This window comes from Desmodus rotundus, chromosome 11, assembly GCF_022682495.2.
Source record: "Desmodus rotundus isolate HL8 chromosome 11, HLdesRot8A.1, whole genome shotgun sequence".
Lineage (NCBI taxonomy): Eukaryota > Metazoa > Chordata > Mammalia > Chiroptera > Phyllostomidae > Desmodus > Desmodus rotundus.
Window position 1 is genome coordinate 19,635,069 of NC_071397.1, and position 26,711 is coordinate 19,661,779.

At 38.4% G+C, this 26,711-nt stretch overlaps 1 protein-coding gene across 3 annotated transcripts in view; it reads right to left on the reverse strand.

Moving 5' to 3' along the window:
• Nucleotides 1-17,207: 17,207 nt before the first annotated feature.
• The window catches only part of HMGCLL1 (3-hydroxy-3-methylglutaryl-CoA lyase like 1), a 173,897-nt gene continuing 164,393 nt past the window's right edge, over nucleotides 17,208-26,711 (reverse strand). For all 3 annotated transcript variants that reach the window (XM_024557755.4, XM_045193089.3, XM_053913683.2), the window contains exon 9: nucleotides 17,208-24,813. In XM_024557755.4, coding sequence (XP_024413523.1) covers nucleotides 24,712-24,813 — 102 coding nt within the window. In that variant the 3' untranslated portion in view covers nucleotides 17,208-24,711. The remainder of the gene's footprint in view (nucleotides 24,814-26,711) is intronic.

Here is a 26,711-nt window from a genome sequence, read left to right on the forward strand (position 1 = left end):
GGTTTCTAGTTTTGAGGCTTCAGTATGTGATAGCTTTTTTAATTCTAAGGCTGGGCCTTTTCTCACTCCCTAGAGAGGGCCTCAGCCTCCTCCCTGCCCCTCCCCCCGCCCACACACATTTCTCTGGGGAGATAAATAGTCAGCTACTCTCTCTGCATTGCTATATTATGCAGTATTTTGTTGAAGCTAATTTCAAATCCCTCCTTCAGGCATGGTTCCTTCCAGCTACAGCTATATACTGTCATGCTGATTTGGCGATATAATCAATGCACTCAATCCACTATGAGTAAGGAAGTGAAGCCTCTTCTACTGGGATTTTCTGCAAACTCTTATGGGTGTGAGTGTTATTCCTCATCTTTGTCTTTGTCCCAAACACACAGTGAGATCTACGATGGGTGGAAGAAGATGGCGATTAGGAGAAGGGGCTGCATTGACTGGGAAGGTGTTGGGACAGAATACCAAAGTTGAACTTGTTGCCTCTGCCTTTCTCTTCTCTCCTTCTCCCCAAGGCTGGGAGCTCCTAACCAATGTGGACTTTTCTTGTGGCATCTCCTCCATATTTTTTATGCTGTAACTTTTAGTGCAGCTTTACAACTCAAATCTACCAGAGTTGGATCAGGGTAAGTACAAGGAAGTTGTAGGGTAAATGGAGGCAGTCTGACCTCCTCACCCAGTGTCTGGACAACTAAAGGAAGCAGTTTCTCATGACTTTGAGAATGGGCCTGATAAGTAGTGTTCTCATAGCCTTGAGACTGGGTCCGATAAACAGTTCCCATAACAGGAAGTGGGCTCGCATGTGTAGTGTGGAGCTCTGTAGCATGAGGTCTGCTGGCTCCCTGCTGGCTTTGGCTGTATTTAGTATATTAGAAAGTTGGGATTTCCTGCTGAGAGAGAGAAAGGGGACAGGTGACATGCGGAGACACACAGTGTGACACGTGTGGACACGTGGCTTGCAACATGCGTAGCTCACCCACCCTGGAATAAAGGCGTGTCAGGCATCCCTGCAGCTCTGTGGCTTTTCTTCCATCTGCCCAAATCTCGTGAACCTGTCAGGCTTTGAATGATCACAACACAGAAGTCTTTTTTTTAATTTAGAAAACACTGCTGTCTTTACACAAAGCTTGGCTTTCAAAGCTGTTGTTTCTTTATGTGCTTAAAAACACTACATGTTAAGCTTAAATTCAGCAATGGCTTCTTTGTTCTGAGACTGTACCCAGTATTTCGTAGGAGTAATGAAGACTATTGCTTCACTGGTTTTAGAACTGTGGAGTATCATGATTCAAGAAAAACAAAATAAAACAAATTTTTGATGGCTTAAGTCCTTCCACTATGTTCCTGTTACATACGTATAATGCTTCCACTAAAAGCTAGAGTTAACAGAGGAAACAGGAAAGAAGGATAAGGGAAGTAAGAAGAAAAGAAGTGAGATGAGAAAAAGTGAGAAGGGGGAAAAAGAACAAGGTGCTGTCTATCACACCCTGGCCCTGATTCCCTGTCTTTTTTTTTTTCCCAGAAATAGAAACTTTTTATTTTTTTAAAATTAATTAATTTATTTTTATTCAGTTACAATTGTCTGCATTTTCTCCCCTTCCCTCCTTCCCTGTCTTTTCATTTCCTGTGTTATCTGGCCTCCACTGCCATTAGAAGACAAGAGAGTGCCTAATAGAGCAGGAAGCACCCCACACATAAAACCACCTGCGACAGTGCTTTTGTAGCTGGTTGTAGCCGTTTCATTGCTGTTTTACAAGTCATTAGAATTATTACTGCAACAGATCAATCAGAGAAGATCCCAAATGAAACAGTTTCCCCACATTTGGTTCCAGGTGCTGGTCAAATACAATCCCTTTCATGAGAGACCATGAGACACAGTTCTCTTTAAGATTTCTGAACTAGAAGTAGTTTTATTCCCTGTGGTAACTGATTTATTTTTATATAACAGACACTGAATCTAGTACCTAAACATGTTCACCTTCATGATGTGGCTGCTAGAAAGCTCAGAGTTTTATTTGCGTCTAACCTGAAGAAAGTATCCTTTATTTCATACTTTTATAATATTTATATTTCCCAATATCTATTTCTATTTAACCTTCATTACCTACCTCATTTGTAATACTGCCAGTATTGTATCAAACAGGACAGACTGAGTTATTCTCTTGAAAGAAGCAATTGCAAAATGTCTTTGGATGATAATAACCAAAGGTTTTTTCTTGCTCAGCCGAGAAGTTCATTATAGTAAGCTCTGGCTGCTCTGTTGCCTTCACTGTAGTGCCCCGGCAGACGAAACAGCTTTTCTCAGGAAGTCACCAGAGGAAAATTAGGGGTTATGACAAAGTACATGTTGGGTCTTAAAACTTAATCATTTAGGAGTAACACAAGTTATTTCTGCTTATATTTCAATGGTCAAAACAAATCACATGGCTGCCCGAATCAGTGAAGTGGGGAGGTATGCTTTTCCTCCAGAGAAGCCCAGGACATATTTGGGGATAACAATACAGTCTGTCAAAATAGCATTTATTTAAGTAATTACTCTGAGCACATCATTCCTCTAAGGCATATATTTAATACTCATCAGAGACCTATTTGGTATGTGCTAGTTTTTTTTTATCTCATAGATTAACAATAATGAATTTAGAGAGATTAAGAAATTTGTACTAGGTTGCACAGTTGATAAGGGACTGACTTGGGAGTAGAACTGAATTTTTCTGTCTTCAATCTTGTCTTTAATCCTGTTTACTGTACTGCATAAGGTAAGGAGAGAAGATGGCTACTTAAATAAAGAAGCCAATTAGGAACTGAAAGATCCACATTACCACTCCAGTTGAGTTTTCCTCTAACTTTGAGGAACCAACTTCCAATGGGCTAAAGTAGCTGCAAATGATCTGTTGATCTTCTCTCAACAGTAGTTAATTAGCCTGAAGCTGGGGGCAGGTATCACAAAACCAGTAAAATGAGGGGTCAGCTGGGATAGCTAGCTGAAAGAGGTTGAACCAAATTTCTGAAATATAAAGATTATATACATGAAGTTACATACATACACATACATATATATGTTGGTGTGTGTATATATGTGTATGTACATTACATGTACATATACATAAATGAGAGAAGAGCCAAAAGAAGAAGTCAAATCTATTAAATGCCTTTGTATTTTAAAGTTACTATCCTTGTATATATGAGTACAGAAACTGTGGCAATTGTCATGGGCCTCCTAATGAAGGAATCAGTGACCACAGGGCTTTTTCCACCTTATAGCCATTCTTGGTTGTAGGAAAAGCAGCTGTAGAGTGTTCTGGATGTGATTTATGGCCAAGATGGATGCGTAGGTAGATATACTTTGCCTTCTTGCACAACCAAAAGAAGGACAACAAATTAAAAAAAAAAAAAAAAAAAACACAAATGCCAGAAAATCGAACTGTATGGAAGTCTGACAACCACAGAGTTAAAGAAGAAACATTCATCCAGACTGGTAGGAGGGGTGGAGACGTGCAGCCAGGGTAGAGATGGGCAGCCGGGGTGGAGAGGACTTGAAGCAAGGCAGCAGCTGGAGGACCGGGTGGGAGAGGTAGCTGCTGGCAGAGTGGTCAGTCCCACATTTGCATAAGGATAAACTGGGAGGAACAACTGGGGAGCAAGACAGACCACACAATCCAGGGTTCCAGTGCGTGGGGGGGAAAACCTCAAAATCTCTGGCTATAGAAACAAGGGGATTGTGGCAGCAGGAGAAACTCCCAGCCTCACAGAAGAGTTCATTGGAGAGACCCACAGGATCCTAGAACATACACAAAACCACACACCCAGGAATCAGCACCAGAAGGGCCCAATGTGTTTGTGGGTAGCGGGGGAAATGACCAAAAGCTGGGGAGAACTAAGCAGGTGTCATTGTTCCCTCCAGGACTCCTCCCCCACATACAGCACCACCACATAGCAACACGGGTTGCCCCGCCCTGGCAAATACCTAAGGCTCCTCCCCTTACTATTTAACAGGCACACTGAGACAAAAAAATATGGCCCAAATGAAAGAACAGATCAAAGCTCTAAAAATAGAACTGAGTGAGGAAAAGATAGCCAACCTATCAGATGCAGGGTTCAAACACTGGTAATCAGGATGCTCACAGAAATGGTTGAATATGGTCACAAAATACAGAAAGAAGTGAAGCTATGCAAAGTGAAATAAAGAAAAATATACAGGGAACCAACAGTGAATTGAAGGAAACTGTGACTCAACAATTTGGAGCAGAAGGAAGAAATAAACATCTAACCAGAAAAGAATGAAGAAACAAGAATTCAAAAAAAATGACAAGAGGCTTAGGAACCTCTGCGACAACCTTAAATATTCCAACATCCAAATCATAGGGGTACCAGAAGAAGAAGAGGAAGAGCAATAAATTGAAAACTTACTTGAACAAATAATGAAGGAGAACTTTCCCAATCTGGCAAGGAAAATAGACTTCCAGGAATTCCAGGAAGCTCAGGGAGTCCCATAAAGTAGGACCAAGGAAGCACACACCAAGTCACATTATAATTACATTACCCAAGATTAAAGGTAAGGAGATAATCTTAAAAGCAGCAGGAGTAAGGCAGACAGTTACCTACAAAGGAGTTCCCATAACACTATCAGCTGATTTCTCAAAAGAAAGTTTGCAGGCAAGAAGGGACTGGAAAGAAGTATTCAAAGTCATGAAAGGCAAGGACCTCCATCCAAGATTATTCTATCCAGCAAAGCTATCATTTAGAATGGAAGGGCAGATAAGTGCTTCCCAGATAAGGTAAAGTTAAAGGAGTTCATAATCACTAAACTCTTATTATGGGAAATGTTAAAGGGACTTACCTAAGAAAAAGATGATGATCAAAAATATGAAAAGTAAAATGACAACAAACTCACAACTATCAACAATTGAACCTAAAAACAAAGACAAAAACAAAAACAAACTAAGCAAACAACTAGAACCACAGAAATGGAGATCACATGAAGGGTTATTAACATAGAGGGGCAAGGGGGAAAATGGGGAAAAGGTACAGGGAATAAGAAGCACAAATGATAGGTAAAAAATAGACAGGGGAGGTAAAGAATAGTATAAAAAATGGAGAAGCCGAGGAACTTATATGTATGACCCATGGACATGAACTAAGTAGGGGCGAATGCTGGTGGGAGGGGAGATACAGGGCAGAGAAGAATAAAGGGGAGGAAAAAATGGGACAACTGTGATAGCATAATCAATATAATATTTAAAAATATAGAGTATTCTGCATGCTATATATTTTGGCATAGAAAATTGCTCTTGCTTTCCCATTATTATTCTCCAGTGTAGTTCTTTAACGAGGGCAAGATAATTAACTCAATAAATATTGAGTCACTATTATGTCCAATTCTTTTGATGGCCCTGGAGGTTGACAAAGACCCTGTCCTCATGAAGCAGGAGATCAGGTGGAAATGGCTCAAATATATAATTACACAAACACCTTTGTAAATTAATATCAATCGTGGCAGCAGTAAGCATTTTGGTGGCATATCCTATTTTCCCTTTCTTTACTTGGTACCCTGAATTTGACAGAAAAGCAGTAGAAAATTATTACTTCAGCTTTAATATTCCATTTCAGACTGAATGGTAGTAATCTCCCCAAAAATCCTATGTTGATATCCTAGCCCCATATGTGATGGTATTAGGAGGTGAGGTGGGGCCTTTGGGAAGTAAATGATATCTTGAGGGTGAAGCCCTCATGAATGGGATTAATGCCCCTATAAGCGAGAGCCCAGAGAGCTCTCGAGCTTCCTTTTCCCAGCGTGGGACACTACAGGAAGCCAGAAGTCTGCAAGGCGGGAGAGGGTGTCTCCTGAACTCCACCACACCCGCACTCTCATTTGACACTTTCAGCCTCCAGAACTGTGAGAAATTTCTGTTGTTTATAAACCATCAGTCATGTTATAGCTACTGATGGTTTATAAACCATCAGTATTTTGTTATAGCAGCCCAAACGGACTAGCACATAGTATGGCTAATTTGTACTGTATAATAGTTATCATTCGTCTTGGTGATAACTATTCATGCCTGGTCAATTATACAGCAGGAATTTGGGAATATTTTTAAAAGATTTTTATGAGAATTGAAAAAGAAGCTTATAATTTTCAAAATCTTCATTTTTTTTAAATCTCATGAAATGTTAAAATTATATTTAATACTTAATAAATTATACATCAACATTCAAAATATTTTAAATGTACTTACAAATAAATGTTAATGTGGAAAAGAACTTTTGCTAATATTTCTTCCATTTCTTATGAGAACTGAAATCATGTTACTAATAGACTTAAAGCCTATTAAAATAAATAGTTCTATACACTTTACTGTAATAAAAAGCCTTATATTCTCTGGTTTCCAGAATATACGAACATATATTATGTTCATCCGTAAGTATCTTGAAGCACACTATAAAACTTAGCATAAAAATAACAGGCACTCAAACAGGTGGATAACATAATATTCTCTTTTTTTTTTGTATATACCAGAATCTAAATTGCATGCTGCCTTCATTTGAAACCCAACCAGTCAGTTATGGTAAACTGACTTGATAGGAAGTTTATCTCAAGACTTATGTAATCTTCGCCCCTTGTGTATCATGATATTTGAGGAATATATTTTCTGGGGATAACATATGGTAGAACAATCTTCCAGGTTACCTGTTGTGACCCTGAGTTTGCATTAGAGGGGTAAAATATGCTTCCAATTAAAATTTTCCTCTGGGAATGCTATTCTTTATGAATTCAGGGTGAGGAATAGCTAAGGAGTCTGGTTTGTGTCTGACAGCTGGAGCAAAGCACCTTGAGTCAATAAAACTCATATTTATTCCATCCTAAGTACTTGCCATTGGTTCACGTTGACATGATTCTACAAAGAACTGTAGATTTGTAAACCCCTAATATAGGTTATTGTCCCAGGCAAGGCCCATATTCCTGAAAAAGTCCTATACACTGAAAAAAAAACCAAAACCACCAAATGAATAAAGAATTGCTCATCAGCAATTTGTGGGCTATGTTTTAGGTGATCTGAGGCTCACAAAGAACTTTGAAGACATAGTTGCTTTCCCTAAATGACGTGTCTAGAAAAGGCTCTGTAGATCAGGCCTTATATAAGTTCTTCTCGATGCATGAATTCACTTTCTTTTGAAAATGATGCACCATTCCAACCAATCACAAACTACTGTTAGGCTTACCCCTGAATAGTGAATTCTAAGCCTACTAAACATTTTGCACAATCAAGGAAAATACCGGATGTTTTTCCCCCTTACTCTTCTCTATGGAGGAGTCTTTTAGATTCTCCCACATCAGTTTGTTACCCAATGTAAAGCAGACAACATAAAGTCATGTGCAGTGAAGGCTAAATAGTAAATAATTAACATCCCTAGTTTGTTACTATACCCTAGTTATTTTTGGGAACATATTTTACAATTTTTACCCACCTACTCACATCTGAGTAGCCAGATCCAAGGAGACAGTTTTCTCTTGCTATAGTTACTACAGCCCCTCAACCAACCATAGAAGGTCAAGTTTAGGGCCAAAAATGGGGAGGAAGTTGACTATTTATTTCCTTTCCCCATTACCAGAACCTCGAATTTTAAAAGGTTTTAAAAAGCTATGATTCTCATTCTAAATGCTCCTTAACAGCCAGTCAATCAGAGAAAAGATTAATCTCTCTCTTCTTTATATGGGTTTAGTCTTCAGGAATTGGGTGTCATTTGAGAAACATTTATTGGAATAATGATACCTCATGACATGATGAAATTAAGTCCCATTAAGTAATTCAATCATGTTTTATTTCTACCTTCTTTTATTGAACAAATATATTGATAGGGAGAGTGAATTCTGTGTCTCAAGACTGATCACGTGATTGTGGAAGAGGCTTGAGGTTCTAAAACCGTAACTTCTTAGCATCTGCCCATTTGAATTCATAAGCTCTTTACTAATCAAGTTGTGTTCAAACATCCATATTCCCTCACTTTTTAAATCATGCTTCAGCCACACTACCTTTTTATGAGTTTCCTAAATGCATCGTGCCCCTAACTTCCAACGGGTCTTTATACATGGCATTTTCTTCACATGAAATGGCCTTTCCCCTCCTCTGCTACTATGTATCACCTCAGGTCTTTCAGCTCTCCTCTCCTGAACCATGTCCTGTGTATGGACACAAATAGTAAGGCCATACCCACTTCCATACATTGCTAGAGAGAGATAAGCTTCTCCTTCATAGCACTTATTACACATGTAATCATCACTCGATGATAATTTCTGAGCCCCCCAGCAGATAGTTACATAAAGAAGCATTGGTGATTTTACTCATTGTTACATGCCTAGTACACAGTACAACCTGACCCCTATTTGGCCTGATGTTGATAGTGGCGTACCCAGAATCCAGTCTCACCGACTTCCTTACCCAGAATGATACCTTTGTTTGGGATGGCAACATGCTGAAATAAAATGAATTCCCTGACTCTTTAACGACTAAGTATAGTGATGTGACACAATTCTGGCAAATGGCAGTGGGGAAACTATGATTCTCCTTCTAAAGAGAGACAGAAGCAACAAGATAGCTCTTGCCCCGTCATTTGCCCTTGAATGTGAATGTAAGGACTAGAGCTAAGAAGCTGTTTAGGAACAACGAGGAAACCAGTGTAAAGATGAAAGTTAACATGATTTCATCATGGTGAAGCAGACAGGTAGCATTTAGGGTGTTGTGAACACTCACATACACGAAATGAGCCTCCACCCAAACTAGTTCAGATGTTGAGACTAATGAGGCTTCACATGCCAAGAGGATATGAGGATGTGTGTTACATGTGGACTCTTTCTCAGAAGATTGGGGAAGATACCTGAGCAGATCTGAGGATGGCTTGTGAGAAGGAAGGGGTAAATGGCTCTGGGTGTAAATGTGGCTCATGGATACAGCCCAGGGGGGGGGGGGGTTCCTGCTCAGTTTGAATATCCCCGATGATGATGGCATGGTTTGAACTACCTCACCAGCACCAATTGAGAGAGCACCTGGGCCTTCATACCAGCTTGCCCAGATGTGACTCAGAACAGTAAGGGGGGGGACTTAAGGACTATCAGTGGTCACACATCGAAATGGAGCCAGGCACCTTATGACACAGAGCATTAGGACAGTAACTGTAACAGCTGTATCTCTATTCTTGTTACTCACAAGCAAACACAATCCTAAGTATACAATAGGTACTCAAAAATACTTGTTAGTTTTTATTGATGTATCATTGATATATAACATTGTATTAATTTCAGGTGTAAAATATAATGATTCAATATTTGTATATATTGCAGAATGATCACCATGATAACATCTGTTATAGTTAACATCTGTTATCTTACACAGTGACAACTTTTTCTTGTTGATAAGGATTTTTAAGGTCTATTAACAACTTTCATATATTCAATTCAGTGTTATTAACTATATTCGTCATACAGTTCATTACACACCATGGCTTTTTTATTTTATAACTGGAAGTGCATACTGTTTGAGCCCCTCAACCATTTTGCCCCTCCCTATTATTTTAAGATTCCCCGTATATGTGAGATCATATGATATTTGTCTCTATCTTTCTGACAGATTTAATTTAGCATGATGTACTCAAAGTCCATCCATGCTGTGCTGATGCAAATGGCAAAATTCCATTACTTTTATGGCTGAATAGTATTCCATGTGCGTAGTATATGTACCCTTACTGTTATAAACAATGCTGCAATAGACATGAGGGTGCGCATGTCCTCTTGAATTAGTGTTCTCCTTTCCTTCAGCTAAATATCCAGAAATAGAATTTCTGGATCATTTGATAGTTCTATTTCTTAAATTTCTGGAGGAAACTCCATGCAGTTTTCCATAATGGCTGTTCAGTTTACATTCCCACCAATAGTGTACAAGGGTTTCATTTTCTCCAAGTCCTTGTCAACACTTGTTATATCTTGTGTTTTGATACTTGCCATTCTAACAAGTGTGAAATACTATCTCATTGTGGTTTTGATTTGCATTTCTCTGATGATTAGTGATGTTGAGGAAATTTTCATGTGTCTGTTTTCCAACTATATGTCCTTTTTTTGAAAAAGTCTGTTCATATCTATGTCCATTATTTAATTAAATTATTTTTTTGTTTTGTTCTTGCTATGAGTTCTATGAGTTCTTTATGTCTTTTGGATATTAACTCCTTATTAGATATGATTTGAAAATACTTTCTCCCATTGACTAGGCTGTCTTTTCATTTTGTTGATGGTATCCTTTGCTGTGCTGAACATTTTTAGTTTAATGTAGTCCACTTGTTTACTTTTGGTTTTGCTCCCTTTGCTTTTGGTGTCATATCCAAATTATTATCTTTAAGACTGATGACAAGGAGCTAACTGCTTATGTTATCTTCTAGAAGTTTGATAGTTTCAGTTCTTACATTCAAGTCTTTAATCCATTTTGAGTGAATTTTTGTGTATAAAGTAAGACAGTGATCCAGTTTCATTCTCTTGCATATGTCTGTCCCATTTTCCCAACACTATTTATTGAAGCAACCGTCATTTTCCCACCATATATACTTGGCTCTTTTGTGATGAATTAATTGACCATATGTGTGTGAGTTAATTCCTGTGCTCAGCATTGTTACATTGATCTATACGTCTGGTTTTAGTCTGATGCCATACTGTTTTGATTACTATAGTTTTGCAATGTAGTTTTAAATCAGGGTGCATGGCAGCTTCTTTTTTTCTCAAGATTGCTTTGACTATACAAGGTTTTTGGTTCCATAGACATTTTAGGATTATTCTATTTTTTTTTGTAAAAACTACCATTGGAATTTTGCTAGGGATTGGATTGAATGTGTGGATTGTTTTGAGTAGTATAGACCTTTTAGTAATATAATTCTTCCAATCCATGAACATAGGTTATCTTTCCATTTATTTGTGTCTTCTGCAGTTTTTTTCATCAATACCTTATAGATTTTAGTGTATAAGCCTGTCACCTCTTTGGTTAAATTTATTCCTATGTATTTTATTCTTGATGCAGTTGTAAATGTGATCCTTTAAAAAAAAAATCTGTTCCCAATAGTTTGTTTTAGTGTATAGAAATGAAACACATTTTGTAAATTGATTTTTATACCCTGAAAATTGACTAATTTTTATCAGTCCTAAGTTTTTTGGAGTCTTTGGAGTTTTCTATTTATATATACTATCATGTCATCCATAAATTGTTTTACTTCTTCCTTTCCTATTTGAATATCTTTTTATCTTTTTCTTGACTAGAACTTCCAGTACTATGTTGAAGAAAAGTGGCAAGAGTGGGCATCCTTCTTCGTTCCTGCTTTTACAGGAAGAACTTGTAGCTTCTCACTGCTGAGTATGATGTTAGCTGTGGGCTTGTCATGTGTATATTCTTTATTATATTGAAGTTCATTCCCTCTATACCCACTAGTTGAGAGTTTTTATTATTAATGGATGTTGAATTTTGTCAAATTCTTTTTCTGTATCTATTGAGATGATATTATAATTTTTATCTTTAATTTTGCTAACGTGGTGTATACTTTTATTGGTTTGCAGATGTTGAAACATCCTTGCATTCCTGGAAGGAATCCCACTTGATTATGGTGTATGATCCTTTCAATGTATTGTTGAATTCAGTTTGCTAGTATTTGGTTGAAGATTATTTCATCTATGTTCATCCAGGGGTACTGGCTGCAATCGTCTTTCCTTACAGTGTCTTTGTTTCTGGTGTCAGCGTAATGCTTATAAAGTGAGTTTGAATGTGGCTCTCTTCTTTTACTTTTTGAAGGTATTTGAGAATAATAGTACTAATTATTTGAAATTTTGGTAGAATGTATTATTATAGCCATCTTATCCTAGACTATTGTTTGTTGGGATGTTTTTAATTGATTCAATTTTCTTACTAAAAAAAATTGGTCTATTCAAATTTTCTTTTTTAAAAAATATTTAATACTGTAATGTATTTTTAGGAATTTATTCATTTTCTCCTGGGTTGTCCAAGTATATAATTGTTCATAGTATTCTCTTTTGATCTTTTCTATTTCTGTGGTATCAATTGCAACTTCTTTCATTTCTGATTTTATTTGAGATATTTTTTTCGTGATGAGTCTAGCTAAAGGTTTGTTAATTTTGTTTATCTTTTCAAAGGACCAGCATTTAGTTTCATTGATATTTTCTATTGTCTTTTTGATTTCTGTTTCATTAATACTTATTAAATGATGAAGAAATCACTGGGAACTTATATGGTATCCACAGGCTTAGATGTTTAAGATCTCAAAACACTTTTTTTTTCATTCTATGCCCTTTCACTTGAGCATTTTGACAAAGAACTGATGACAGAGGTAATAAATAAACTCCTGAAATGGTATGTGCTCGAGTTTGAGGTCAGATAGTGAGTCAAACCCAAGGTACGTAATGTGTAGCCATCATGACTGGAAAATGTTGGCCTAAAAATTGACAAATACACAGAAGTGCATAGTGTGCCAGAAAGGTGTCAAATGAGATTAACGCCATTCATCTAGAAACTCTTTCAATCCTTTTCCACTTAGGCGCTCTCTCGTCATTGGTTCCCAGTAGCATTAGCTTGTCTATATCTCGGGCTTCAGGACGATCCTTCCCTGAAAGACCCTGCCAAGCACATCAGGTACACTTTCGAGCTATTAAGTTGTACCTTCACTTGTCATCCTGTAGTGCATGTGTCAAACTTGCAGTGAACTACCTTCCCAGACTTAGAGTGCAATGTCCTAACGCCAGGGACTGCCTCTGCCTTGTTCAGTACTGAAACCTCCGAACGTAGCAAAGTGTTTATCTTACATAGGTGCTCAAAAAATACGTGTTAAATGAATACAAGTTACTACTCTGAAACCTGTAGACAAATCAGAACCTAATTTGCACTTGTGCTTTTTCAAATCACTTACAGGGGCACCTACACGTTTCATTAACAGCTTATTACATTGAAATCGAGGCAATTGTAGCAAAAGTGGTTCAAACATCAAATGTATCTTAGTTGCTTATTAACATTCTGTTTGGCATCCCCATCTTCAGGGATTTAACATAATAAGTAAAATTGAAAATGCCAAGAGATTACTTAAGAGTAAGAGCTCCCCCAAACTAGAAAAATGAAGGTACAATTTTCTAAAACATCACATTATTAAGTCATTGAGGTCAGGACTTATATTTTTGCCTTGCATACTTCAATAGTAGACTGTTATGAAATCACATTTGTCATGAATCCCTCAAATTTTCAAGATAACTATTTATGTCAATTCATTCAATATATATCCATGAGATGCTATAGTGTGTTGGACGTGGGGAGAGGTCCTGACATACGCAGATGTGTAAGATGCAGCCTCTGAATTTCAGCAGCTCACAGTCTAGTCAGAAAGACTGGCACGAGGCAAATAATGACGCTGAAGGGTGATCAAGTATAAACAAATTGCTGTGAGAACATGCTGGATGAGTAGCAGCCACCTGAGGGAGAATATCAGGAAAAGTAATGAGCGTGAGGAAGGGCAGGACATTCAGGAGTTGTGATTCATTTTGAGGGAGTTTGAACAGAGGTTGTTGAGGGTAGGGTAGGAGAAGATAACAGAAAATGTTATTAGAATGGTAGATTAAATCCATGTTAGGAATAAGCATGTGTGTTTGAGTTTTTAGAACTAAGGGAGCAAATAAATCCTGGCCAAAGCAGAACTTCCTATAGAAACGCTTGTTCTTTGAATAGTTTATTTGAAGTGGAAACTTTCACTCATATTGGAAAACTATGTATCACTAAAGTCCAGCTCTAATACCTCTATATTAAATAGTGCTACATATGAGTTATGAGAAATAAAATAATGAAATAACATATGATGTTTAACACAACTCCAGATAGAAGTAAGTGATAACCCTTCAAAGTCACCACCTCGCAACTATGGACATGTATTCAAATATTCTGCCTGTAAAGCTAATGGGTTTACTTATAGCTCACTGAAATTATTTTAGAAAAACTTGACACATCTTTGTATTACCTGAAAAGTTGAAAACTTCTCTTGTCAGCCTGGATTTGAGTTTTAGAAAACAACTGAATATCACATGAACACAAATCTAGGAATATTGTGCATAATTGAATTGGTTAATATGATTGTTAACAATAAAACATTGTTAATGCTATATGAACAATATTATCTGCTTTATAACAAAGGCGGAATGTTACCATATATTAGTGAAATTTCATTTTTTATATGGAAGACACTCAATGAAATTCCAATTCTAAAAAAATGTCATCGACCTGAATGGCATAGCTTCCCAGATGACAGCCTTGGAGGACAACCTCACCTGAACTCACTAAATACCCGGTGATGCTGGGGAACCGCTGCAGAAGTCAGGTGGGTCTGGGGGACGGCCTCTAGTCACCTGAGTCGTAAAAGCAGGACTAAGAGCTTCACAGTGCCCGTGTTGGATGCCATCCTTTGTGTGTGTCTACAAACCCCTTACAGAAACACTCACATTTATTCCCACTCATGCTCCTAACCCTTGTCATCACAAATTTCCTCTCTTCCTCAATGCCCATCATTCTCACCTGATATCCTCTGATCTTCCACATCAATGAAGAATTTGAAAACCAACAAAACCAAAGATATGCTCTTTTTCATTTAAAGGCAAGTCAATCCATATGTTTTTCTTCATATGAATGTAATAGATGTCTTAGTGTTAAGCTTGCTACAAAAAAATATCCAGCTATTCCATCCCCAGGACTTATTCATCTTATAACTGGAAGTGTGTACTCCTTAACCAGTGTTTTCCCCAGTTCCCTACTCCCCAGCCCCTGGTAATAACCATTCTACCATTGTGATCATAGTAGTTAGTGATGCTGTACTATATACTTGAAAGTTGCTATGAGAGTAGACCATAAATGTCCTCACCACAAGAATGTCGTGGCAATTATGTCATGTGATATAGGCAGTAACTAACTACTATGGTGTTAATCATTTTGCAGTACGTAAGTGCATCAAATCAACATGTTATACACCCTAAACTTTGACAGTAGTGTATGTTAATTATATATTTTTTCAATTTTCAATTTTTTTATCGTTATTCAATTACAGTTGTGTGCCTTTTCTCCCTATCCCTCCACCCCACCCCAGCTGACCCCCCTCCCTCCCCCACCTCCACCCTCCCCCTAGATTTTGTCCATGTGTCCTTTATAGTAGTTCCTGTAATCCCCTCTCCTCACTGTCCCCTCCCCACTCCCCCCTGACCATTGTTAGATTGTTCTTAACTTCAATGTCTCTGGTTATATTTACAATAGCCAAGTACTGGAAGCAACCTAAGTGTTAATTATATTTCAATAAAGCTGTGGTGGGGGGAAGAGAGATACAAGATATGTGAATCTAAACAGAAGTACATTTAGGGCTATGCTTACAAAACGATGACCAAGGTTTTAAATCCCATCCTCCACTTTCATAGAAAAGATTCAACTGAAGTTTACAAATAAATTGCTGCTTTTCTTTCTTTTTTTAAATTTTAATCATTGTTTTATTGTTGTTCGAATACAGTTGTCTCCATTCTTCTACCACCACTTTCCTCCGCACCACCCACCCCCACCTCCCACCCTCCATCCTTTCCCCTTTGGCTTTGTCCATGGGTCCTTTATACATGTTCCTTGACGACCCTTTCCCTTCTTTCCCACGTTGTCCCCCTCTCCCCTCCCCTCTGGTTACCATCAGTTTGTTCTTTATCTCCATGTCTCTGGTTATATTTTCCTTGCTTGTTTGTTTTGTTGATTAGGTTCTGCTTACAGGTGAGATCATGTGGTATTTGTCTTTCACCACCTGGCTTATTTCACTTAGCATAATGCTCTCCAGTTCCATCCATGCTGTTGCAAAGGGTAGGAGTTTCTTTCTTTCTGCTGTGTAGAATTCCATTGTGTAAACATCCCACAGTTTTTTGATCCACTCATATACTGATGGGCACCTAGGTTGCTTTTAGCACTTTACTATTGTAAATTGTGCTTTTCTAATGTCTATCAGGTGTTCTTGCAAACTTAGAAGAAATTAATTTTTGTATTTTTAGCAAATACATTTTTAAAAGAAACTACTGAGATTTTTAGACAAAGTAAAATAGTCCTTTTAATATGTGGTTTTACAATAAATAGATATGAAGTATATATGGGGGAGCATACATTTTTAGTAACACAATTTAAGAACAGAAACATTTCTAAATTATTTCCACAACTTAAAAAAGGAGCCTGGCATTGGTATTTCATTTCCGTTGCTTCCGTGCTCTTTTGAAGTACACACACATTCGGAATATGATTTTTGTCAGCTGACTCCCGGATAACCCTATCTCACGTGGATGAAACTCCTGGGAAAGATAGGCAGTGTCTCCTTGTAATGCCACATGCCTCTCACAATGCTTCCAGAATGTGTGCCTAATAATCCAACACATCAGCATTCACGTACAGGCAGAGGCCACTGGGGAAACCTGACCAAGAGGCAGCTTTTCAGGTTCAGGTAACTCAGGATAATCATCTGGCTACATGTGATGTGCTTATCTACTTCATCAATGACAGGGGCCTTAGAGAAGTAGCTGGACAAAGGAAAGTTCAGACAAACAGTCACCAGAAGTTTTGAGTGTTTTCTCTAGATTCTTGGAAGGGTATAAGTCATTCCATAAGACAGAAACTTGAGCCCTGGCTAGTGTAGCTCAGTGGATTGAGCACTGGCCTGCAAACCAAAGGGTCGCCGGTTTGATCCCCAGTCAGGGCACATGCCTGGGTTGCTGACCAGGTCCCTAGTAGGGGGTACACAAGAGGCAACCACATATGGATTTTTCTCTCCCTCTCTTTCTCCTTCCCTTCTCCTCTCTAATAAATAAAATCTTAAAAAGGAAAAAAGGAAAAACATAAACTTGATGCTATGACCCAGGGCAGAGAATAGTTGGTTCTCATGGAAGCAGAGAATAGCCTCTTTAACTAAGTACACAACTACGCAACTTCATAATGGAGGCATGTAGACTGATATTCTGCAGAACAAGGAGAAATGTGAAGCCTGTCTAGCAAAACAGCCCGCCAAAAAAATACTGGCAACTCAGGAGGCGATAGGTCTGCCTGCTGACTTGTCCAGCTGCCAAAAGAAAGGGACAAATTCCTAATGTTTATCAAATTTCTGACGTTAAGTGATAAAGAATATGGAGACCAAACCTATTAGGATGTTTTTTAAACAGGTTTATTCAATAAAAGTCAGTCCCAACTGGTAACTACAGTCACAAGAAATACAAACAAGAATTAGTTCAGAATGCAGAGCTCATTGACGCAGTACAATAAGCAAAGCATGGTACTTTGGTGTCAGTTTAACATCACATGGTTTGGGGGTTTGATGGTAATCTGTCCTTAAGGGATCATGACAGGCTCTTTAAGATAATACCCTCTTTACATTGAACAGGATAAAGGATGATCTTTTATGAGAGCCTCCCTGAGGGTTAAACAACTCATAATGGAGGAAAAATTTCAGTCCAAGGCGGTGCCATAGAAAGGGATAATAAAAATGATGATAGTTAACATTTATTGACCACTTACTAAGTACCAGGCACTTTGCCAAACACTTGTAAGCATTATTTCATGAAATCCTTCTAACAGCTGTATAAATAAGGGCTGTTGTGATCCAAGTTTTATTGGTGAAGGAAGTGGGGTTTGAAGTGGAGTTTCAAGACAAATTGACCAAGGTTGTATAGCCATTGAGTAATACATCCGGCGGTGCCAAGAATACACTCAAGAGTGATGGACATGCAGTTAAGTCCATTAAACCTCTTCTCTCACTGGGACAATGTAGTTTGGTGACAATGTCTCTTTGCCTCAATTGATGCATTATTTTTAATCTTCCCTTACGGCTGTCCCAAGTGTTCCCTAGCATTCACTTTAATTTTCTTTTACACTTATAATAAGCTTGAAGGATATCGCATATAGGAAACCAATGGAATTGGTCTCACATCCAAGCCTTGTAGAGAGATTATGATGATGAGCCTGTTCACACGGCTCTTCCATCATGTAGAGCTGGGAAATGGAGTCCATGGGAGGAATGTGGCAGGGGGTGTTGACATTTGCTTTTATAACCCCATTTCTCCCTAGTAAGCCCTCGGAATATGAAATGATATGGTTGTTTGAATTATTGTGAATGTTGATTTGAAATGATGCTTTGTTGTATAAATGCAGAACATGCAATAAACTGACTCTTGCCCATTTTTCTCCCCACTCGATTACAAGAGTGGTTTCTCACTGGGAAGGCAATGCACACTAGAATAGTATTCTCCAACTTGAGGGTTCCTGAGAATCACCGGGAAGGCCTGCAAACACACAGGTTGCTGGGCCTCAACTTAGAATTTCTAATTCAGTAGATCTGAGTTGGGGCCCAAGAATTTGTATTTCTAGTGAATTCTAATTGTGTTCTAATGAATTGGTATTTCATTGTTCACCCTCATCTCTGGAGGAGATGCACATTAATATCGTGTATTTTGTGAGCTGACTCTCAGACATTCCAGGTTCATCTGGGTAAAACTCCTGGAAAAAGCAGACCACACTGCTGACGCTGCTGTCCTAGGACCACACTTTAAAAACCCTTGCTCTGGAGTGGAGATTTTTAAACTCCGGCCTCACGCGAGACTGCCTGTATACACACTTTTTTTTTTTAATACTGATGTTTGAAGGTCCTCTCCAGACGGATGAAATCAGAATCTCTGTAGCCGAAGGTCAGGCATCAGTATTGTTAAGCCCCTTCTCCCATCCCCCACTGACGAATCATATGTGTGGCCTGAACTGAGGAAAACCGAGAGAAAGTTTGCTGTTATGTGTTAGGCATTGAGAATTGAGACTAAGACTTGATTCTGAAACAAGTGTAGATGATAACTACTAAAGGAATACCCAATTAATTAGGCCTTGATATCAAATCATTATGAAATTTTTATGTCTCTTAATCACACAGATGACAGCTGATGTAACAGCCTTGCTTTCCTTGGTGACATGTTACCGTGGGCTTGTGAGTGGGCAGCCCGGTGCTCACTGCCTGGAGAGAGGAGACAAGTTCCAGGAAGTGTAGATGAGGACACTGAGCTGTGCTGGCCTTACATGGAATGTGTACTGTACGCATGTGCACCCATGAGTGTGGGGATGTGTGTACGTATGTCTGAGTGTATGTAAAAGAGATTCAAAGACATAGGAAGAAATTATAAGCACTTCCTATTACAGCTAATGCATGTTTTCCGTCTCAGGAAGATTTTATTATTAATATTGTTAACCTTGTGTACCAGTTCTGATGGTTAGATTCCTGATTAGATGATTATTTGTTTCTCTGACAATTTTAGTTTCTCTAGCATTTCTTAACTTTTTTTGATTCATATATGTTTCTGTCCTTAGTTCAATTATCTAATATAGGTTTTAAGAATTTTCTGTAAGTATTGTTTCCAAACTGTTATAAAACAAATAAACCTTAAAAAAACTGTTAAGGTTTCAGGATATTTTAAAAAGTATATTAAAAAGAGTTCAAGTGGAATTTAAAAAAAAAAATCCCACATGCTTGAATTAAACTCGTTCAATTTATTAGGAGGTGATATTTATGCTGAGACATGAATGACAAGAAGTAACCAGTCATGTTCAGGCCAAGAGCATAACAGGCAGAGAGAAGAACTAAGGTCAAGGACCTAAAGGTGGGTCTGAAACTGACTTGTTCTGTTTCTGAACTAAAGCGGTTCATTTGCCTCCATACATCAAAGCCCAATCAAAAGAGAACAAGAGTTTGCCTCAAAGAAAGTAAAGGTTTATGTAAGAAAATGGCACCAAGCCTGGAGTCACAGGTAAGCTTTCCCTCTAAGACCTGGCTCCCTGGTGACTCATAAGGGATGAGTTACATAGGAGAAAAAGCATTAATCGTGGCGACTGAGGGAGTTAGGGTTGTGGTCTCTAATGATTGATGGGGGCCAGGGTAGAGGGTAGTTGATCATTGCATATGGTCCCAATGTCAGCCATGTGTCATTCTGTCTGGTTTCACAGGGGTCTGGTTGGTGTAGGGGTTCAGGGCCTGGATTTTCTGGGCCTGGAGCTGAGACAAAGCTGAGGCCGAGATGGTATCTTTAGTTTGACAGAAACTCTATTTCTGTGGTCAACAGACCCAAGGCTTCATTCCAAAGACTATTTGATGCTAACCAGAACCTGACTGCCTGGAGGGCTTAATGAGGAAGGGAGTGGATGCGCAAGGAAAGAGGGAGGCAAGTGAGTCAGGGTGCTGGATGAGGCCAGTCTGAATCAAAAGGAAAGAAAAGAGAAAAGGTCATATGTAAAAAAAAAAAAAAAAAAAAAAAAATTGTGAGGATACACTTCCAGGAGCAGAGAAAAAGACTGTGGGCTAGAGCATGACGCATGAGAGGAAAGTGGAACAAGGCACTTTGAACACAGGAAGCTTCAGGTGCCCATTAGATACCCAAGAGGAAATGTGTCCAACAGGCCAATGCTTTTCAGACCTTTAACAAGCATAAGAGTCCTGCCTGGATCTTGTTAAAAATGCAGATTGTGATGTAGCCAGTCTGGGGTGGAGCCCAAGATTCTACATTTTCCCAAAATGTTCCAAGTGATGACAACCCTGCTGGCCTTGCAACACATTTTGACTAGTGAGATCTAGGCCAGTTTTATTTGTGAGTCAATAGGTAAACACAAAGGAGAGGAAGAGGAAACCAAAATGTTAAAGAGGCAGCAGGACGTGGAACAGAGCGGTGCCCATGGAATCAAAAGTGCATCGAAAAGGTGAGAATGAGCAGAGTGATGAATACAGCCTGAGGACGGAGAAGTAGGTTTGGGTTTGGCACATAACAGCCCCTCCAAACCTTTCTTTCAGAGAGTTAACTTCTAATAACGCTCTGGGTAGGTTTCCAGCTTTCTCATTCTTCCTAAACCCTCACTCCACCCCCAGCTCTAATACCTGAAGACCTCACTTCCTACCTTCCTGAATAAAATAGAGACCAATGAGCAGGATCAACTAATTTCCCCTTAAAACCTATACCCCTCAAATTTAAAACTTTCTATTTCCTCCTGTCTCAAAGATACTGGATATATAGGTCCTTCCTTAGAGTTGGTAACTCATCTGCCTTCAATGTCGCTACTGTCTCACCATAAAATGTGTTTACATTTTATCACCTTCTTCCCCCGCCACCTCAGTTCAAAGTCACCAGTGAGTCTAGTTGGTCTAGTCGAATGGCCTATTTCCCACATAAGTCCGAGTTTAAAGAAGGAGCATGTGGCGATTCTGCCCAATGAAACGTGAGGGGGAGATTGGAATGGAGGTGTGGAAACACTCTTCACTGATTAAAAAGACATTCAGAGGAAAAAAGCCCTCTGCAGCTGTCAGCACTGTGTAGGACCTGAGGCCTAGAAGTGCTACTATAATCTCGTACCTCTGGGGAGCGGAAGCCTGACGGTGAGCTAACATCTTGAGGTGGCAGGAAAATGGGGAGAAACTTTTTGCTTGTAATGGAGTTGAACCACGGAGTTAAATGATGGAGGAAAAGGAGTATTTCTGAAATGTCTGAGATAATGTTTGCTGTTCCTTAAGCCTACTGAGTTAAGGTTTTGTAATATGTACAATTAGTAGCAGCCAACTGATACATTCTACCGGAGCAGAATTTGCCCTTCTATCAGAGCTACTCAGAGGCAGAGAATATAGTTTCTTCCTCTCACCCCTTGTTCAATGCCTTCCTCCTTATCTCTACCTGCAAAACTATTCTTTTAACTTTTAGATCTGCCCCACCCAAGCACAAAACTTATATGTTCTAGTCCACAGAGCAATTTGCAAGTGACTATTGATATTCACAGCAATCTTTTACTTGCTTGTAACTTCAGTTCAGATTTCTGGCTGGTAAGCAAGCCTTAGTATCATCCCTACTTTACAATTGTGTTAGGGATGATATTTGTGGCTTATTTAGTGAATGCTAAATAACCTTAACCCTTATACCTGGGGCTCATTTTGAAGATATAGGATGCACACACATAGAAATAAGTAGTCATATAAGTGCAGCTAAAGGAGTATTTATTAACTGTTAGAGCAATCAGAATAAATAACACAAATGCGCATTTAGAATCTTCTCAGAAATTCATATTTATTTGGTTTGTGAGTTTCATGAATTCAGAATTTAGAAAATTTCTGTTTTCATTGACTTCGCCTTAAAGGTTTCATATACATGGTTTTGGCAGAAGTAATGTCTGCTTGAGTGTGGTTGGTAGGGTAACAATTTATAGTTTTAATTTGAACATTTCACCTAACATGTGTTATGCTGTGCTTGAGTGTGATATTGTTATGTTACAGAATTACATGCTTATGATTTTGGAATAAAAGAGTTTGTAATAAAAAGGGATTTTATTTGTGCTGGACCCTGCATAAGAGGTCATCAACAAATTCATGTGATAGAAGATTTTACATATTCTGGGAAGAATATTCTTCTGACTTAAGGGCAGAGGTCATTAGAGATGATTTTTGGCATGTATGTTGAAAAAGGCCACAATTGCTTTGCTGTTTTTAAGCCTTTAGAAACTTTGCACTCACTTGGGTGGGTCTCGCAATAATTCCAAGTTTTCCTGATTAGTGGAAATATAGCTTTAGGGGGATTCTGCCTATAGATTTCAGGCAGCTTTATGTGATTATATAACCTTCCTTCCAAAAAACAGAAAATAAACTTTCTTTGAGCTAGCAGAGTGCTTTGGGTGATTTGGAGGGAGAAAGGATAACAAATACCCAAAACAAACTTTATCATGGTGAGTGGGATTAGAAAGCATCAAATTATTCTCAGAAATAATCAGTTGGTAGACTGATACAGCTGCCGTGTAAGTGTGCTAAGCTGCACCTGAGGTTTCTGACTCCTTGCTCAGCCTCGTAAGGAGTCTTACTTTTTATTTCAAAACAGCAAAAATTTTCCCTTTAGCTGCTTCTATAAGCAGTTTTTATCAACAGATGCTTTTCCAACTAACTCAAAACTGAAATCATCACAGTTCTGTAAGAGATAGGAAGGGTCACTCCCAGAAGATGTGTATACCCTGCTATGCACAACCAGGGTAGGGGTCCCAATACTGCCCCAGTGCACAGGGACGTGTTCTCTGTGAAGGGAGAAGCATAGGGGATATGTAACAGGCAGACCCATAACGGGCTGCAATCTTGTTTGTTCCTGGCACTGCCCCCACCTCCAAACAGTAACCCAAACGCAAACAGCTGCTCAGTACTCCGGATTACAAGGTCCTGCTCTATCAGCCATTGCAACCTGGATGAGTAGGTCTCTTCCACGGGAATACAGTTTGGTTTTGTCAATCACCAACATTTCCCTCATGGTTCTTATTATACATCTTTAAGGTTAACTTAGTTATAAACAGTACTCCTCTTATTTTATTGAATTCCTTTTCATTTCAATGTTTTAATGAATATTTAATAGAAAGTCCACAGTGCTCACATTTATAGTTCAAGTTATATGCAAATTGATTCAAAGATAAGATCACCCAATATTGCTGGAGAAGGCTACATAAATAATAGAACTGATGTTGGAGACCCGCATATAACAACACTGTCTCCATATTATTTGCATTAGGTTACAGAACTGATTTTCTTAACATAGTCCTCCTGTGCCTCTTCTCAACTTGATGTATTAATTTTTGCTATTTCTGGCAATTCTTTCTGGTACAAAAGATAAAATTTCAGCCACTTCAACTTGAAAATAACCATAAAATAGTCAACAAAAAAAGAGGTGATTTAATCAAAATATCCTGAACGAATGGAAAACAGTTTATCTCATGAATTAAAAACCGGTTTAAATATGCATTCTTAGGATCACAATAACATTTCCTCAGGCAATTTGGAAGTGATCTGAAAATTACGAGTGTGGATTATGTACATGTATCAATCTATTCTCTACTCTCTATTCTCATCACTGTAATTTGGACAGCAAGATGAAAGTCATGCCTTTTGTTTCTGGACAGTTGAGTAACACCATGCTGGTTTTTCACTATCACTGATGAAAGAAAAAGTATGGTAAACTGGAAGCATGTAACAAACATGGGAGGTCGTGATGTGTTTCCAGGATATGGCATCTTGCCATTGACCACAGCTTCTTGGAACAAGATAAAGTCATTGAAATAGTTAACAGATGTTAGTCATACTTGAAACGTAAAAGTTCTATTGCTAAAAATTATGTAGGGTCGGCTGGAGATTTGGCACTTGGTCCACAACTTAACTGACTTGGCAAATGGGAAGTTAGATCCAGAGGCATAACGCAGGATAGCGAGGCCACACACTTTGCGCACAGCGCAGGAGCTCCTAAACCACCGAGGCTCTGTGTACTGTGCAGAGGCAGCTCGATTAGGTGTTTGACACTGTATCTCATACTTAGGGGAATCTGAAGTCAATTTCACATCTACTAAATTAAAGTTATTTCTATGAGAGCAAAAGAGCAGGCTTTTCTCCATGTGCAAAGGCGTGTCTACAAATTCTATTATCTAATTTCAGTTTGCAATTTACCTGATGACTGGTCTTATTTTCTGTTGACTTCAAAATGTATCCAGTAGTACTCTTTTTAAAATGTCTTTTTCTCAACTCTATTACTTCACATTTCAGGACAAGTTGGCAGTAATGATTTTTTAGATGAAAATCTGTAGCTGCAATGGATCTTCTCAGCCTGAAGTCACAAATTCATTCATGTCAAGCATTGAAGGAGGCTTGTGCTACTTTAGAGTTTGTGGTTTTATTCACAGCTTTGCAAATAAAGTTACCAGCTTCCATCACTTTGTAAAGATTCACACCCTGGGAAGAGAAAGGAGGGATACCAAAGGGGAAGAGGAATTTAGGACAAAGGGGACAAAACAGATTCCTTTTAATTTTACTAGTAGCTACTTAACCATTTAAAATTATAAAAAATACTGCTCATTATTGATTTGGAGGCAATCTTGGTTTTCATGAACCATGTGGTCAATATTTTAGATTTTCCTTGTATATGAAAACCTATCTTGAATTTGACTCTTGTATAAAACCAAAGACTGACCACACCTTAATAAATCAGTGTAATTTAGGTTGGTACCTGAATTACACGGACAATAATGAAGCTAGAAATAATCTATAAGTTTCAGTGAAGGTCAATTAAAATAATAATGGTTTGGAGGAGTTTATAGATAAAGACTTAGGAAAAAATACCTCTTTGCTGTTTAAAAAAGAAATAATAAAGCTGTAAGAAATACAGGAAAGTTCACAATGTTTTTAAACCATATTTACAAAAACCACTACTGGTATGCTATCAAAGGAAGTAGCTGTGGGTCAGATAAAATGAATAGTATTTGTTAAATATCTGGGACTTGTTTGCCTGAGAGGTTGCACTGTCCGTCTGAAGGCATATATAGGACCAACAAAGGCCGGGGTAAATCCACGTAGGACAGACAGGCAGTTGAGTATGAAGGCCAAGTTTAAGGCATGCTCCTCAGCTCCAGGACTTGGTAACAAAAGGTTCCCACTGAGGTCTCCGCCCCGCACCTTCACTGTCCCTGGGGGAGGCAGAGCTTAGGTGGGTTAACCAGAGACTTGTGTTCATGGAGCATTTCAGAAGCTCCTATGTCCTCCCTCAGCAGGGATTAGAAACAGTGTGGACTTAAAATTGAACAGACTCAGACTTGCCATTAAGAACATTTTTAATATTTATGTGAGTCAGCACTTTTCTTCAAATAGACAAGTATAAATAATCAGGGGCTTTTATAAGAAGGATCATAAAGAGATGGTCATTCTAATATACCCAATTAAAAGCTGCCCCCCAAATATATATAGCCAATTATGTCTGTCTTTGGAAACTTTTACAACATTCTTTTCTTTGTGGTTTATTTCTCTTCATTTAAGAATGATCAACAAATATATTTTAAATGACTCATAAATGATTTTTAATTTTTTTATTAGAAAGTGTTCTTAGGGTACAAGCACTTGCTTTGGTTTGAGAAAGTGAAATTCGTCACGGTGATGACTGTGTATGGACTGTCTAGTAGGCACAGTTTAGTTTAACATCCTTAATCCAGTGATGTGCAATTTTGTAAATAATTAGCTACATGTGTCCAATGTAGCAACAACTGATGTTTGCATCTCTGTCTCTATCTCTCCCTTTCCTCCCCCACCTCCCTCCTTCCTTCTCTCTCTCTCTCAAATCAATTAAACAATTTTTTTAAAGGCAAGTCTGAAGCCAGCAGAACTTGGAAGATGGCAGGCAAAAAATAAGGACTTGTGCTGATTTGTTATGGCAAGGAGAGTAAAAAAGGGAAAAACTGATGAAATAATTTATAAGTCAAACTACTGACTCCTGGTCATTGACTGGGCATGCTAGCCCCAGTGACGCCTGATTCTGCAGAGAATCTTGGCTAGTTAGCATGGGCAACTGGTTGAATTGTAGCTGCTACTAAATGTAACAATTCTCTTTGAATTGTAAAATTCTTAGGAGTGAAGACATGGCTTATTTGCATTTGGACACCCAAGTTATAGAACATGACCTAAAACATATTAAGCATCTGCTGTGTTCAATACAGTTAGTAAATCTCCAAGAAAAGATCTATTTCTCTTCGGTTTCTGTCATGGCTATACATTTCTCATAAAAATAATTAAGCTACTTTGTAAGTGAAATAATAAGTATTCAGAAACAGAGAAGATAGCCTATAGCTTTTGGTGTTAATAAG